This window comes from Colletotrichum fructicola (genome assembly GCF_000319635.2).
Source record: "Colletotrichum fructicola Nara gc5 chromosome Unknown KSG_Nara_v1_contig07, whole genome shotgun sequence".
Classification (NCBI taxonomy): Eukaryota; Fungi; Ascomycota; class Sordariomycetes; order Glomerellales; family Glomerellaceae; genus Colletotrichum; species Colletotrichum fructicola.
In genome coordinates, this window is record NW_027094057.1 from 1550892 (window position 1) to 1566233 (window position 15342).

Here is a 15342-nt window from a genome sequence, read left to right on the forward strand (position 1 = left end):
GCCCCCAATGCACGATCGCTGACAAGACTCCTGACTTACTTGTCATTTTGAGACCGTTCGTATTACCAGTGGTAATCGACCATGCTTCAAGTTCCGGAAACATTTCATTGTTCTTCGGCTCAGGCACATGCCTTCCATATAGGTTGGCGTCTTGCTGTTCCGATACTTCGTCTAGACCAGACGTCTCTCCAAAACCCTTGTCTTCAAGCACATTCACTAGCTCAGTTAGACGATGAGTCACATCTTCCCCAAATCTCGGCATTCAATCGTCGTTTCGACTACTTGAAATTCTCGATGAGTTTTGCTTTAATGATTTCAGCTACGAAAGACTTTTGCTCTTCGGGCGGCTACTACCTTAGTGATCCGCCCGGTTGGCTTGAAGTACGAAATGCGGGCGGGACAAGCTCGCGGCTTCGCTAAGACGACGGACGAAACGAAAGAAAGATTATTTAAAACCACACAGGTATGAAAGAAAAGGGAATATCGCTATGTTATGGAATCATGTACTTTTTTCGAACGAATGAGAAGCTGCAGCCCACCTGAAATCGACTCCTTGGGCTGTTCGCCGTACCGCACCTGAAGCTCGACCTGAAGACTAGACTCTCCTACAAACCAACGCAGAAGATCCAAAGTCGACAGCTTAACATCAATGAACAGACTCAAATTGGGGCCCTTATCTTGCGATACTCCGGCCAAATAAACGAGACTTCCTCTTTATCATCATCATCGCTCTTGTCATCAAAGTCATCCTTCCAGGCCCCCCGGGACATCGAAACCAGAATAGGTGGGACCTAAATCTTCCACTAACCTCCAGAAGTCTGCAGCGTAATCGTTGATATTGGGAGCCCACCACAACCTCCACTGCTTGGGCAATGAACCGTACGTGATACCGAGACGGAAAAAGGTATAAGGAATCTCCCTTGGGTAATTTTTTGCCTTGGGACGCACGATAGTTCCTGGCAAGCGCCAGCCAAGATCTTGATGACCTTCTCTTATTTTGCGGCCATAATCCAAGAGATCAACGCCGCTGTCGTAGAGAATGCTCACCCAATGTGTGACTGCTGACCGAAGAAGCTGATCAAGGACTTCGGGCGGATTCCACTCCCAACAAAATCGCGCGAGAAACATGTACAATGGTGTGATTGCGGTCAAGCCAGTGGAAAGGTTCCGAAAAAAACAGGTCGTGATGTCTTCCGGGTCAACCCGGACAATATCGCCCAGAACTCGATAGAAGCTGCAGTTCACTGGTAAAACTGACCGACTATCGTTCATTCTGACGAAATCTCTGGACATACCGATTGATGCTGTTGCTGAGAGTCCCATGTAGGGCGGCTCACTTCTGCAGATTTCGATGAGATCTGTGGACAGGGTCTCGGCTTCGGGTAAAACTTTCTTGACTTCGTGCCAACTCCAATCGCTAAATGTTATGCCACAGAAGGCATGTATATATCTTATCATCAGATGAAAAGCGGGATAGCAAGGTTCTATTACCATCTGGATTGCTGCAAAATCCTCATATGATCTCTTCGAGATTATTGTACCCCAAATCTTACTATATGACTTCACCGTATTCGGCATATAATTCTGACAAAGCTTGAGGATCTCAATTTGATGACTTTGATTTTTTGAATCAAAATTCGCGATATAAACCTCGACCGGGGACCTTTCGAGACAGTTAGCGAATGGCTTTTCAGCAAGCAAAAGGTACGATCCTGGTCGTACTCTGCCTTTGAGGCAGCAAAGCCAGCTTTGCATTCATCGAATGAGCCTGGGTATAGACCGTAGCTCAAGAGCCACTTTGCAGTTTCAACAGACTCCTCCTCTAACGAAAACTGTGGTAAAAGAATTAATAATCAGTCTAATGGAAAGTGACATAAGCTATCCAGAGAAGCGTTTAAACTAACGTGAAGCAGGTTAAACCCGTAAGTATTATGGACGCGGGGTGTTAGGTTGTTTTCGCAAAGATACTTTTGCAAAGCACTGATGTCGTCTTCCTGTAATATATCGAAGACTTCATCTTCAAAACGGTCAATAGTGGGGTACACTGAAAGGAAGGATTGCCAGCCTGCGATGCTTCTTTGGACCATGGCAGAGTAAACCTTCCCCCCCAACCAATCTGGGACTCTCAAAGAGAAGCTGTAGGTTTCGTCATGGTAGCCGAAACACAGTCGACCCAGTGCTGAAGGACCCTCAAAAATGGCTTTCGTCCTTGGCTTAGCAGCCTTGACTGTAACAATCTGGCTTGGAATATAGCCTTGGGAGTCTCCTGGGTCGATGATAAGGCTCTGATTATGCGTGGAGATGGCCACGGTACTCGTCGACTCAGCAAGTTTTTTGTAGATTAATCTGTTGTATCGGCTAACAGAGAAATGTTAGTCTCTGATTCACAACAAGCATTTGCACAGGTAGATCTACCCGTAAACAACGTTATTGGCAAGCTTGTAGAGCTCTAAGGCCCTGTCAAGCTTTTGCTCTACTGTTCTGAGGTCGTCTTTCTGGATGACGAATTTGGCGGCCGCGATTCTCCGCCTGTAGTGGCGTCTGTTGGCGAGTTCTTCCGTGTATGCATCGATCGTACTCTGGACATCGTTCTTGGCGGCGCGAGCTCTGTTGATAGCGTTCCGAACAGCAGTTGGCGTATAATCTTCTGTGGCATCTTGTTCTGCTAGATCAAGAAGCTCTTCGAGGTGTTGGAGATACTCTGCCTTGTCGAGGAGGGTGATCGGAACATCTTTGACCTCTTTCCAGAGCGTCTTAAGCTTGATCGTGAGGGCGATTGTCTTTCCAGTCAGATCGGCAACAGCTATGATGCTGGATGCAAGCCCCAAGGCCCCCGCCATGGCGCTGAACAGACTACGTTGACGATGGAAGGAGGAAGCAAGACACTGGTTCGGATCTCGGGGGAAATTTCGAGGGGAAAAGGTGCGTAGCCTGATCTCATGTTGAAGTGGGCTGGGCGGTCATGTTGGGTGTCAGCACATATGAGATTGGCCGCGGAGCAGGGAGTTTCTGACCATTCAGCACCAGGAGGCAGTGCCCTGCGCCTCATGTCGGCGGCTGCACAAGGCTACCTGCATGGCTTTCTTCTTCGCTCTTTACTACATTTCGCAGTCGCCGGGCTTGCCGAGGGGTGGCTAAGCTCTTGTATGTGATTTCTTATCAGACGAGGCGGTTGAATGCGATGCTTCTTGTATTTCTCCAATCGTGGTATTCCCCGGTATCATGTGATGTATATACTAAACGCCGAATCAATACCAGCCTGCCACCCAGAACGCCATGCCTTGCAAAGCAACCAAGCCTCAAATCTAACACACAACCGCTCAAACCATTCGCATCGATGATGTGGCCCAAGCAGGCGTGCTCCCCGTCACCCATGACTTGCTGCCAGAGCAGTGTAAACATCTTCTCTGCTCTCCAAGGTTCGTGATAGAGCATTGCGAGCAGACATGCTTTCCACAGGCGCCGCAAGCGTTGTCTCCTTCGCACCCGTCGATGTCCATGCCGTCGGCATCCGCTGAACCAAGACCGGCACCACAGTCCTCGCAGCTCGTGGGGTTCAACGCTCTCTGGTGGACCGGTGGGCTGGCTGTCCTTGACACGGGAGGTTGCGGGGACTTAATGTTCCAGAAGCTGTGGAGAGACTTTTGTGTGTTACGTGCGATGGCGGGAGCAGGAGCAGGCGATGATGAAAGCTCGGTTTCCATGCTTTGATCTTGTTGTTGGGCGGAGTATAGCATCTGGAGTGTGCGTTCTGTGAGGCGATTGATCGTTAGCGCCTGATTCGAAGGTAACAGAGCCATTGAGTCTACTCACGATGAACCTCCTCCTGAGAGGGGCGATTATCGCGGAACCGTTTTCTTGTCCGGCTGTCGAGATGTGATGGCGTCGCGAATGCGCGAGGGAAGGCTAGGCTAGGAGAGATTGGGAAGTCGAAGGACTCGACGCTGGAGTCGGAGCGGGCGGGGGAGTTGAAGAGCGTGACAAGCTCGGAGGCGGAGCGCTTGCGCTTGAGGGCCATTGTAAAGATTTCGAGGGAGTTGGAGGATGGAGATGTTCGTGTGATGTTGGCAAGAGCGGCGGAATCGGTAAACTTTGCGGCGCAATTACTGTGAAGATGGATTGACGATGTTTGTGTCTATCGGCTGTGGGAATGTTTGGGACGGACAGGGTGGGTGAGATTCACGGCGCTAAGAAATGGAATGCGCATTGGATGGTCTGGTGCGACAGGCCTGGCGCGGCGCGTCCTGCTTTCGCGTTGCGGTCGCGACAGGACCCGCTGGGTGTTTAATGGGCCCACAGTGGCTTCCTGAACCGGGGCTGAAAGGGCTGAAGTCGCGCTGGAATTTTATGCACATCATCGCGAACGCCACTTTTTTTGGTCTTGGGTGTTTCTTGTTTCACACACGGTGGAATTTGAGGGGCAATGGCTCGATCTTGATCATCTTGATCGCTTGTTTCTGACCGCCGGCGTCAATGCCCGCGCCGGGTCCGGACCCGACGTGTCTCCACTCGCCCGCCGGCCCCGGGATCGCTCGGACCAGGGTCGCCGTTTTGGGTTGTTTGTTGCTAGTCCTGCTTCAAAAGGCATCATGAGATTCAAGAAATCTTACCGCAAAATTCATCGAAGCTCATTCTAGTGAAAATCAGTGTCTCACTTTGTGCGGTGACCTCTCCCTTTCCCCAATTGACAAGAGTGACGAAATGCCGTTGTCGGTTGGAGCATCGGTCGCCGGAACTTGAGCGCACCCAAAGTCCTTTGAACAGACTGCGTTGTGGTTCTGTAAATCGAGGAACAAAATAAATAGAGTTACGCCAAGAGCACAGAGGACCTGATGAGATGAACGGCCCAGAGGGCGGAGGACTTGATTCGTACAACTGGCCGGCGGGATGAACTAGTTCGGCTCTCAATGCTTGGATTCGCCGTCAAATGGGGCACCTCTGTTGAATGACCCATAGTGATCGCTGGGAACTCATGTATGTCAAGGGTTGCATTGGAGTTTCGGACAAATCGCTTTGTCCTTCGGCCGTTGACAAATGGATCATCGGCGCCTGGAGTGTAACTCGGCGCCGACAGTCGATGCCGTCTGCTATCTTAGACGCTTCCAATGGGTATAAGAGATGAATACATGAGGCCGTAGAGGGAGTTTGAAGGCATCAGAAGCAGGCAAGCACCAAAAAAAGGTTCGCTCTTTGTTCAACATCACAATATGAAGTTCATCTCTCTCGCCGCTGCGCCCCTCGCGCTCCTCTGTGGAGGTATGTCTTCTCCATACCTAGTCACTGAGAATGATTGACCTAACAGTCTTAGTCGCTTCGTCATCTCCTCTGACCTCTCGAAACGAATCCAAGATCTTCGTTGGGCAGGTCACCGACACCTTCAACGCCTCTGTCGGGACCGTTTGGGGGATCTACTCAGCCTTCGGAGCCGCCCAGCTTTATATGAAGAACGTCACCTTCAACGAACTCACCGGTTTTGGTCCCGGCGCTGTCCGAGACATTACTCTGGCCGGCCAATTTGCTCGCGAGCGACTGGACTGGGTCGATGCCGATAAACACTCCCTGGCTTATACGCTCTACGAAGCTCCTGGCTTGCCTGCGGTCAACATCCAGGGCACGATTGAGTTGAATGACATCGGGAACAACAACACTGAGATTGTGTGGACCGCGAGAGCGGATGCGATTACCGCAGGTGCTGAAGATGGTATTAAGGCTAGGGTGCTGGACATTTATACCAGCTCTATCGCGATTGTGAAGGGGCTTGTCTAGATCGTTGACGGGCAGTAAAGCAGGGATTAGTCCTTCACTCTAATCAGCAGCCTACCAAGGCCACCCTTCCCGGTGTCGACCTTTACGCACTCTTCCCGGATAGACTCGATATCAGATAGTTCCACCGTACGAAAGACCGCTTTTACCTTCCCGGTAGCAATCATCTCACCAGCTCTCTCTAAGTCTTCTCTGATCTCCGGATTACCCGACACGAATTCGTGTTGGATGTTCGTCCCTCTAAACTTGAACGCGTACCACCACTGGACCAGGTCCAACATCCAAGCCAGCCAAAGCGGAACCATGCCAGGCCCCATGATCTCCCTCACCAAAGGTGATGGAGGAATCGAGGCAATGGACATGATGACGCCTGTCTTGGGGTTGAGAAGGGGTATCGCTGGGTTCATGCTGTCCCATTGCGTGTTGAACATGAAATCCACACTGCCCTTGGGAATGACGTCTGTCAAGCTCGTCGTCTTGTAGTCGATAAGTTGGTCCACCATCCCGGGAAGATACTCCTCAACCAGCTTCAGCTTTGGTGTTGAGACAGTTGAGATGATTTTCGCTGCACCGAAAAGGTTCTTCGCAACCTGGATCCCGCTGAAGCCCCCTCCGCTTAAGGCAGCTGGGACATACACAGTCTTCCCTTCTAAGCTCTCCCAACCGGCTAGTTCAAGACCGCGCTTGATGGTTTGGTACGCCGTCACAGTGTACCCTGGAAGTGCAGCAGCTTCTTCAAAGCTTATTTGTGGCGGCTTTGGGAGCAGTAATCTCTCCTGCGTGATTGCATATTCGGAGCAGAAACCTGGGTCCGGATTGCTGAAGGCGGGGCGGACGACGCCGTGTCCGTAGACTGCATCGCCGACCTTGAAGCGCTTGACTTCTGGACCGACCACAACAACGATACCAGCGCCCTCACAGCCTAGTTTCACGGGAAATCTAGCGAATGGTCAGTCATTCATTGATCAAAATGGTTTGCAGTGGGTACATGAGCACACACGTTTCTTTCCGCGATGCTACGATCCGAGATCCCACAGCCCGTTGGCAATCGCCCTTCATAATCGCTCCGGCATGCACCCGAATTATCACCTCCGTAGGATTCGTTATTGTCGGGAGGGGCACTTCGGCCACCTCGAAGCCGGCGGGGGTGCAATGCTGCAGCGCCACTAGGGAGCGCATCGTTTGGGGAAGGTCGCTCATGGTTGTCATGTTACAGAAAATACTGAGACAGGGAGGGGGGAAAAGCTAAGTGCAGCCGGGAACTTTGTGGCTTTTAATGCGCACATCCGGCCCGGCTGTTTGGAAAGTTCGGTCGGCGGTTCGGTGGGGTTGTTCGGCGGTTTCGGTGGCATGGCCCCACCAACGACGCCGAACCCACGGCCGGTTGGACTTACAATCTGCTCTAAACGCCTGCGTTCTGCACAGGCTCAATCTTAATTGCACCAAGATTGATCAATTTCAATATTCTCACAGAAAATTTGGTCAACTGCCAACGATGCGTCGATCCTGGAGACACCAGCCTCCCGATGGGATGTCGCCCTTTAGTCGGCTTTGGTGGCGGGCTGAGTCAAGGGGCCTTTCTCGCCCTGGGAAACCGGAGGAGGGGCACGCTGTTCGGAATAGTTGGGTTGGAAGAACCGTCGTCTCAAACCCAGAATCTTGGAAACTGCTAGTTTTAGCTTGTCGAGGGAGAAATATTTCTGCAGCATTTCTTTTCCCAGGCTGCGCCGCCAATGCCAGGACCGCAGGAGAAAGTGCAGTCGCGATGGAGTGGTGCTCTTTCCTCTCGGCAAGTGCGGTGGGAGCGCGACTGCCATTTGGTATTTAGAGAAAGAGGGACCGACTGGAGAGGAAGAAGGAGCTGGGGAAAGATTTCATCATCGAGCCTTCTTTCTCCTTCCTTCTTCCTCTCGGCTACTTTTCGTTTGCGTCACTGAGGTGTTGGACGCTTCGATTTCTTCAAAGTTCTGCTATTTGACGAGCATTTCTTCGATATCTTGTGACCCCGGCCGGTCTGTGGGATCGTCAAATGCGATCTTCGTCACATTTCTCTGCTAGTTGCTCTCCGGCGCCACGCAAACCGCAGTTCGCAATGCGTTTCCTTGTTTTCCTCACGTTCCTAAGCGGCGTGGTCTCGCGATGCTCTGGCTTCGACCCGAACTCGAAAAATAACGTTGTTGTCTACTACGTATGTCTCTTCACTCCATATTGAGTGAACTATCAAGCTGACTCCCATACAGGGGCAAGGACCTAATCAGGGCGACCTGATAGAGCAGTGCCAGCAGCCTGAGATTGATGTTATCGTTTTGTCTTTCGTCCACCTCTTCCCGGCGCAAGCAAATGGTTACCCGGGTACGAACTTTGGCAACCGGTGCGGTGGGGAGGTCTACCCAGGTCCCGGATGGAATGGTGTGAACGACCCCTCTAAGGATCAGTTGCAGTCCAACTGCCCGACGCTGAACGCCCAGATCCCCGTGTGCCAGCAGCAATATGGCAAGAAGATCATCCTCTCTTTGGGAGGTGGCGTAACGAACTATCAACTCACGGGCAGAAACGAGGGCGAAGTCCTGGCGACATACCTCTGGAAGATGTTCGGTCCCCAGAGCGCTGATTGGACAGGTCCCCGTCCGTTCGACAATGCCGGGCAGGCAGTTGAAGTGGATGGCTTTGACATGGACATTGAGTGGCCATCAACTGGTAAGTATCGCCTTTTCCCGTATTTTTCCCCACAGAGTGCAGGCTGACAGTCGACCCATAGACAACTCAGAGGGCTACATTGCGATGCTCACCCTTTTGCGTTCCTTCTTCCCGACGGCATCGAAACCGTACTATCTCACCGGTGCACCTCAGTGCATTGTCCCCGATGCCAACATGGGTGACATGATCACTGCTATTCCGTTCGACATGATTTTTGTCCAATTTTACAACACTCCGGCGTGCTCGGCGGCAACTTGGACGGCTAGCAACCCGTCGTACACTCCTGGCCAGGTCACACAACAGGCGGGATTCACCTACGACACTTGGGCTCAGTGGCTGTCGACTACAGCCAGTAGCGCTGCCAAGTTGTACATCACCCTGCCAGCTTCACCGGATGCTGCTAGTGAGGGAAACTACATTACACACGAGCAGGCTAGAAACCTGATCGATGCGTACTACTGCCGGGCATCCTTTGGAGGTGTTGCTGTCTGGGAAGCAACTAGAGGCGACGCAAACCCCTACAACGGCAAATCCTTCCAAGCGACTATGAAAGACTGGCTGGTAGAGGCCGCAGTGAACCCGTCATTGACAACTTGCGATGTAAGTATTCGAGCCAAGAAGAAATTGCCAGTTGATAACTGATAATGCAGACAAACCCGGCACCGACTAACCCAGAGAGTCCAACGCTGCCGAACCCTGGCACGGGAGGATGCGGAGCCGGGATTGGATCCTGCGGCACTGGATATTGCTGTAGCCAGTACGGATACTGCGGGACGTCGACGGACCACTGCGGAACGGGATGCCAGTCTGACTTCGGCACATGTGGAACCGGCAGCACTCCTGATCCCGCTCCGGCGCCCGCGCCGGATACGCCCACCACCCCGTCACCCGGAGGCGGAGCTTGCGGAGTAAACGTGGGATCATGCGGAGCCGGCAACTGCTGCAGCATGTACGGATATTGCGGATCTGGCCTAGATTATTGCGGAACTGGCTGTCAGCCAGAATTCGGCACTTGTGGTACCGGCAATGTCGGCACCGATAGCGTGTCGGGACTGCCCGTATCTACCGATGGTTCTTGCGGTGCGGGAGGATCAACCTGCAGAGGCAACGGTGACTACCAATGCTGCAGCCAATGGGGATTCTGCGGCAATTCGGCGTTGCACTGCGGCGAAGGCTGCCAATCTGGCTATGGTATTTGCAGCTGATCATCTTGACTGGACGCTGATGTACATAGGCATGTGTTTTGAAGCTCGTCGTACGTAATGTGGGAGATAGGCCATACGGCATGATTTGAGGGAGTCATCTGTTCGAAGCTAGCATCCGAGGACGTGATGGGATGGAACATGAGCGTCAAAGCCCAACTGAGCTGATGTGCACTCCGAAGCACCGCCGAGTGTTCTGGCGGCGGAGAAGAGTTGAAAGTGGCGACGGAACGTCGCGTTTGGCGCGACTCCGGTCACGTGACGTCGCTGTCGCTTCGCTGCAGGAATACCACATGTTCCTTTGAGCCAAACTCATCTTCATTCGTGTCATCCAACGACATGCGTGCATCGACATCTGTATCTGCGTTGCAATCTCTCGCAGTTTCTCCGGAAATAACGGATGTGCAGGGAAGACATACGCAGCAACCGCACTAACTTGAGATTTGGCATTGCTGCTATTGATCTAGGCACATACTTCTGGGGCCGACTGCGGGCAGAATACTCAAAATCACCAGCATGGATTCCCGCGGGATTTGGGCCTTCGCGGTTCGGAACGCACCCCGACAAGCTCTCCCAAGGGGATGGCGCAGCATTCGCCGCGGTCGCCGAGGTCTATCAGAGATTTCGAAGCCCTGAAAACCTTCTGGACATCGCGTCCGTCTGATCTAGACTGCTGAGCTGCTAAACGCTATGTCCTGGGCAGTCTAGTGGTGAGTTCGGTCAAATGACTCGTTCTGTGCAGATGCTGAGAGATGGCCTGCAGCATGCCGACAGCAAGACGCTACAAGCTTTTGAAGCTTCCTCTGGATTGGAAGGTTTGCGAGGAATGTTGGGCAGAAGAAATGTCAACGCCGGCGGGAGGAGGGGGGACAAAGCTCACCACCCTCTCGACCAGCAGACACCGAAGTATCGCCCGATATCCGTCTTCTCCACATCGAAGCTTGATCGGAAGATGGTCTTGGACGCGCTACTATTGCCGCACACCAAGAACCCGGCATTCTACTGCACACTGCACCTATGAGAATTCACCCACGTCTCGCTGCAAACTCCGCCTGTCTAAGCCTGTCAACGGAAATTTTCTGCTCACCTCAACTGCGTTCGGACCCGAAGCGCGGCGGCACGTCCTGGGCCAAGAGGGCGCGATGTAGAGCTAGCCATCATCGTGAAACCTGGTGCTCGAGAAAGAGTTGCGGGCCGCCCGTACTGGTCAGGGGCAATCTGTTCGCGGGTGGCTGCCGGCGAAAGCGCCGTCGGTAAAGCTTCAACACTCAGCATTCCCATGTTTCTGAGCCGAGGCTTCTTCAAGAACTAGCCGCGCTCGATTGCCGCATCGTCAACCGGCCGTCGTTGGAATTTGCTCGCTCGTTCCGGAAAGTCGATGACTCGAGCGGTTGTTTACATCGTCAAACCGATAGATCTCCAGCTGCAGACTGTGGGATATCGCGGCGCGCGACTCATACGGCTTCATTGACGAAAAGAGCAAGCGGCTCGCTTGCCAGGCAGGAAGAGTTTGCCTACGAAGAACGCTTGATCACTAATTTCACCGAGTATTCTGCACCTCTGGTCAAGGTGAGGTTGTTCCTGGCTACGTACTTAGATGGAACGCTTCCAGAACACGCTTACGTTACGACGTCGACATGTCGGCACCCTAGCACCTCACCAAGGCACGAGGTGACTGCCGAGGAAACGCGCGTTTGATCACATATTCGCTTGTGTGCTATCCGTCGGAAAGTGCTGCCCAAAGAGCTTGCTGCAGGCAACAAAGAAGCGCCATCCGATCTGCCTGTCGCGAGCAAAACTGCATACCCACGACTCGAAGGGACTGACACAAGGAGTCGGCGTCTACTGTGAGCGCACGGATTCCGTGGCCTAGACTCGGGCTGAGCCAGCCACGCATCTCAAAGTTGTCCTGAAAATAGGCATTTCCTTACGCACCAATGCTTCGTATGTGAGATGAGGCGCACCACACTGCGGTTTCGCGACGATCTGGCAAGCGATTGATCGCCATCTAGTTCACGAACGCAGATCTGACATAGGCGTAGCACACAGTTTGCTTTTTTCCTCCGGGAACGTCGTTTTTCAGATCGATGAAGATAGACAATTCATCAGGGACGGTCCGTCGACCCCATTCTTGGCCGACGTTTCACACGAAGCTTATGGAGACCATGCAATTAAGATCTCGGAATATAGCCGGAAGGACTCCCACTCACCTCCGCCATCCCCAGGCTTCTTCCAAGCAACAGATCTAGACTCGTGTCTCTGCAAATTACTGCGGACCTCTCTCCCACCCTCTTGGATGCACGTGCCACGTGCTCACGAAACTCGAAACTCTGTTGGCTGCGGACTATGTTCCGGGAGGGGCCGGCTTGGGGCGATCCCGGAGTGACTGACTGTTGTCTTCTCGCTTCTTTCGAAAGTGCGATATACCGAGTCGCTGGTAATATTACATATCCTCTCCGGGGTTAGATGGGGGACAGCAACCAAGTTGGTTGCCAAGGTATTCCCTCTCTTTCCCTGGCTACGTCGATTGGTGTCATTGGAAGGGGGGAAGTCCCCGAGCGGCGCGATTCTAGGCTGGGATTAGACGCCAAGCCTTTCTGCCCAAGACCATTTCCTACGAATCCGAAGTCTTCATGGCCGAAAAAGCTTATTGGGGAATTGCCCTAATGCCGCATACGAGAGACTTTTGGCGGGCGTTGACACATTGCCAGCCTGGGCGTTGCGCACATCGCTCTCCCCCGCGGCGCCCTCACCGCTTCCCACCACACGGCCGATCTTGCCGGGGTATGTCTGTTTTCCTCTCTCCTCTTCTTCCATGTCGTTCAATCTTTGCCTTTTGGATACCCTCAGCGAAAAGAATTGGCAGAGTTCTGCTCCTCCACGTTGTGCACCATCAAGCATGGGCCATCTTGCTATGAATGAGGAAAAGGGGCACCCTGGATTATTTTGGCACCAATTTCTCACATGCCTCGCTTTATTGTCGTTGTTAGGGGGAATACCCTGAGGCTAAAAAGGAGAGACGTATCTTTGTACATTCTCCTCTAGGCCAAACGGTCAAACCTTCCTCTCATCTTCATCTCCCGTCGGGCTAGCCGGAGCTACAGGACAAGCACGCATCGTTGGCACCGCCTAACCCGTCCTGGCCTCGCTGCAGTAAGGATGAAGCCGCCGTTTGCTTCCAGTGTGGAGTTGGAACCTGCGGCAGAAGGCTGGAAATTCCTTCGGCGCGAAGAAAAGAAACCAGGTTTTCCAAGACTAGCGCGGCGCTACGCTGCAGCTGCTGGAATGGCGGGCTGGATTAGAGCCACCACCAGCAGAACGGCGAACGCCATCCGCACCGTTCGAATGGTGTGTGTGTGTGACTGAGAGTGTGTGCCCGTGCCATGACTCGTTCTATGAAACGCGACGTTCGAAAGGTCCAACCGCCGCAACGCTAATCCTCTCTAGCCAAGAGTCTACCTCAAAAGCACCTGCGAGTCCAGCCTGCGCTTCAGGCACTCTGTTACCCCATCCCTTCTCCCGTGCTCGCGCTTCCTGCGTTCTCGGATTTCGATTTGTGTGCCCCCCAATCGCAATTTTTTTTCTCTTTGCCCAAGAGATCGGAAGACCCGAGGCATTTTGTCCAGGTCGGGTCTTGCGGATGACGTCGTGGACCATGCCACTTGTAAGTAAATGGTCTGGTGTGTGTGTTCGCCTCACTCTTTTCTCACTTAACCCCTTTCCACACAACAACAACAAAACAACATAGTCTCTCCTCCGAAGACAATTTCTTTCGTTTTGCTGATAATTCTCAAGTTTGCTAACTTTGATTCGTTGTTGTTTGGAATGAAGCATCTTCATCTCATGGATTAAGGAAACCCCCCATATATCAATTCAATTGTTGGATGTTCAGGCACACCTGCTATGATGTCCTGGCTGGTTCATCATGAGCAATCTCCTCTCCCCGCAATTCAAGCTCGAAGAGGTCACCGAAGATGACATGGTCATCGCCTCGCTGGCCTGGGGCTTCACCCTCGGGTTCGGCTGGCTCACGACGTGGACGGCGGTCCGGCAGACTACGGCGATGTACAGGCGGCAGGGCGACCGCATCCTGCGCAATCCGTACATTTGGATGATTTGGCTAGAGATCCTGGTGTGCTCGATATTCAGCGTCATCTGCTGGTTGCATCTCAAGGGCATCATTCCACCAAGGTAGGCCAACTTTTTGAACATGCCCGCCCGGCGCAGCAGATGCTAAAACATGGCGCGTCTGTAGCTTTGCGTTCTACTTCACCATCTTGACAACGTGGGCACTGCAAGTCCAGTTCTTACTTCAAATCATCATCAACCGCTGCGCAATCCTCCTCACTAATAGGAAACTGGCATGGCGCGTCAAGGTCGGCGTGGCGGTCCTCATCACCGCGATCAACATCTCCGTCTACAACATCTGGATCCCGGCCCGCCTGCAGGTCTCGGATCGCTATGTCGAGATCAACGACTGGTGGGACCGGTGCGAGAAGGTCATCTACCTCATCGTCGATGGCGCGCTCAACATCTACTTCGTTCGCATTGTACAGAAGAACTTGGTCATGCACGGCTTGACCAAGTATAAACGGTTGACCAGGTTCAACATGTTCATTATCGGGTTCTCGCTGAGCATGGATGTGCTCATCATTGCCATGATGAGCCTGAACAATACCTTCGTGTAAGTGCATTCAGGCTGCAGCATCTGACTACCATCCTGTCTTGCTTTCAAGATCCTAATATCACCCAGCTACATGCAATTCCATCCCTTGGCCTACATGGTCAAACTCAAAATCGAGATGTCAATGGCCGAACTTATCGGCAAGGTCGCACGCAAACGCGACATGGGCATCCTCTCCGCCGCAGACTGGAACGGCGACCGCAACTCGTGGCATCCCTCGGAGTACTCCCTTCAACTGCCTAACTACAACCGCAACACACCCGCCGGTCGCCCGGCAAACCCCATCGAACTCAACTCCAACCTAACTCGCGGCACCAACACAGCAGCAGTCAGCACCGCCCCAGGCTCCCGGCGAGAATCCATCGGAACCGCCGATCTCGAGGGCGGCCAGCAGCCCAAGATGGCAATCTACAGGACGCGGGAGGTCGTGGTGGAGATCGAGCGCGTACCCCCGGGCGGCAGCATTGCCAACCCGACCGTCCCCGCAGCGACGAGCAGCTCCCAGCAGCCGCCCCCAGATTTGGAAATCTTCAACTCCCAGATCCTGATAGATGACTCCGACGATGACGAAGACGACGACTCGCAGAAGGGCTTCTCGCACCCAGGCAAGCCCCTCGCGCTGCCCGACATCACGGCGCCCTGGGCAGGCGGCTTCAGCACGCGCATCTGGGACGGGACGAACTGCGAACAGGACCCGACTCTGCCGGCGTCGGTAGCGAAGATCGGGTCGGGGTGGCAACAGGACGACGTGTTGCAGGCGAGCGGGTTTCCAGATTTGGGCACCAAGTGAACGGACAATCACGCGAATGTCAGAACCGCACGGAGGGGCTGACAGGGACAGCAAACACACACAAGAAAGAATCACGGACTCCGATCGCTGCACGTATAACGTGATGTGTGGATCCTGATGATTCGAACGACGGCGTTGCGTTGCGCGCTCGAGCTGGTGGACCCCGGCGACGGTCGGACGCGGGGTTGAGGCTTTTCGGATGAGAC

The 15342-nt window shown here is 53.3% G+C and overlaps 6 protein-coding genes across 6 annotated transcripts; 3 read left to right on the forward strand and 3 right to left on the reverse strand.

Moving 5' to 3' along the window:
• Positions 1–1457: 1457 nt before the first annotated feature.
• On the reverse strand, positions 1458–2840 carry CGGC5_v012141 (uncharacterized protein; the record flags this gene model as incomplete). Its single annotated transcript, XM_066152650.1, has 5 exons — positions 1458–1484; positions 1651–1663; positions 1723–1832; positions 1905–2358; positions 2416–2840. The coding sequence occupies 5 exons, from the start codon at positions 2838–2840 to the stop codon at positions 1458–1460; spliced, it is 1029 nt and encodes a 342-aa protein (XP_066008068.1).
• A 480-nt stretch (positions 2841–3320) lies between these two features.
• On the reverse strand, positions 3321–4018 carry CGGC5_v012142 (uncharacterized protein; the record flags this gene model as incomplete). Its single annotated transcript, XM_032030965.1, has 2 exons — positions 3321–3751; positions 3814–4018. The coding sequence occupies 2 exons, from the start codon at positions 4016–4018 to the stop codon at positions 3321–3323; spliced, it is 636 nt and encodes a 211-aa protein (XP_031889539.1).
• A 1189-nt stretch (positions 4019–5207) lies between these two features.
• Positions 5208–5766, forward strand: CGGC5_v012143 (uncharacterized protein; the record flags this gene model as incomplete). Its single annotated transcript, XM_032030966.1, has 2 exons — positions 5208–5256; positions 5309–5766. The coding sequence occupies 2 exons, from the start codon at positions 5208–5210 to the stop codon at positions 5764–5766; spliced, it is 507 nt and encodes a 168-aa protein (XP_031889538.1).
• Positions 5767–5792: 26 nt separating this feature from the next.
• Positions 5793–6963, reverse strand: EO (2-methylene-furan-3-one reductase; the record flags this gene model as incomplete). Its single annotated transcript, XM_032030967.1, has 2 exons — positions 5793–6702; positions 6764–6963. The coding sequence occupies 2 exons, from the start codon at positions 6961–6963 to the stop codon at positions 5793–5795; spliced, it is 1110 nt and encodes a 369-aa protein (XP_031889541.1).
• An 892-nt stretch (positions 6964–7855) lies between these two features.
• Positions 7856–10683, forward strand: CGGC5_v012145 (putative endochitinase; the record flags this gene model as incomplete). Its single annotated transcript, XM_032030968.1, has 7 exons — positions 7856–7951; positions 8004–8460; positions 8522–9060; positions 9111–9651; positions 10130–10316; positions 10366–10372; positions 10426–10683. The coding sequence occupies 7 exons, from the start codon at positions 7856–7858 to the stop codon at positions 10681–10683; spliced, it is 2085 nt and encodes a 694-aa protein (XP_031889540.1).
• Positions 10684–13587: 2904 nt separating this feature from the next.
• CGGC5_v012146 (uncharacterized protein) lies at positions 13588–15136 on the forward strand (the record flags this gene model as incomplete). Its single annotated transcript, XM_032030969.1, has 3 exons — positions 13588–13853; positions 13918–14346; positions 14416–15136. The coding sequence occupies 3 exons, from the start codon at positions 13588–13590 to the stop codon at positions 15134–15136; spliced, it is 1416 nt and encodes a 471-aa protein (XP_031889535.1).
• Positions 15137–15342: the final 206 nt, after the last annotated feature.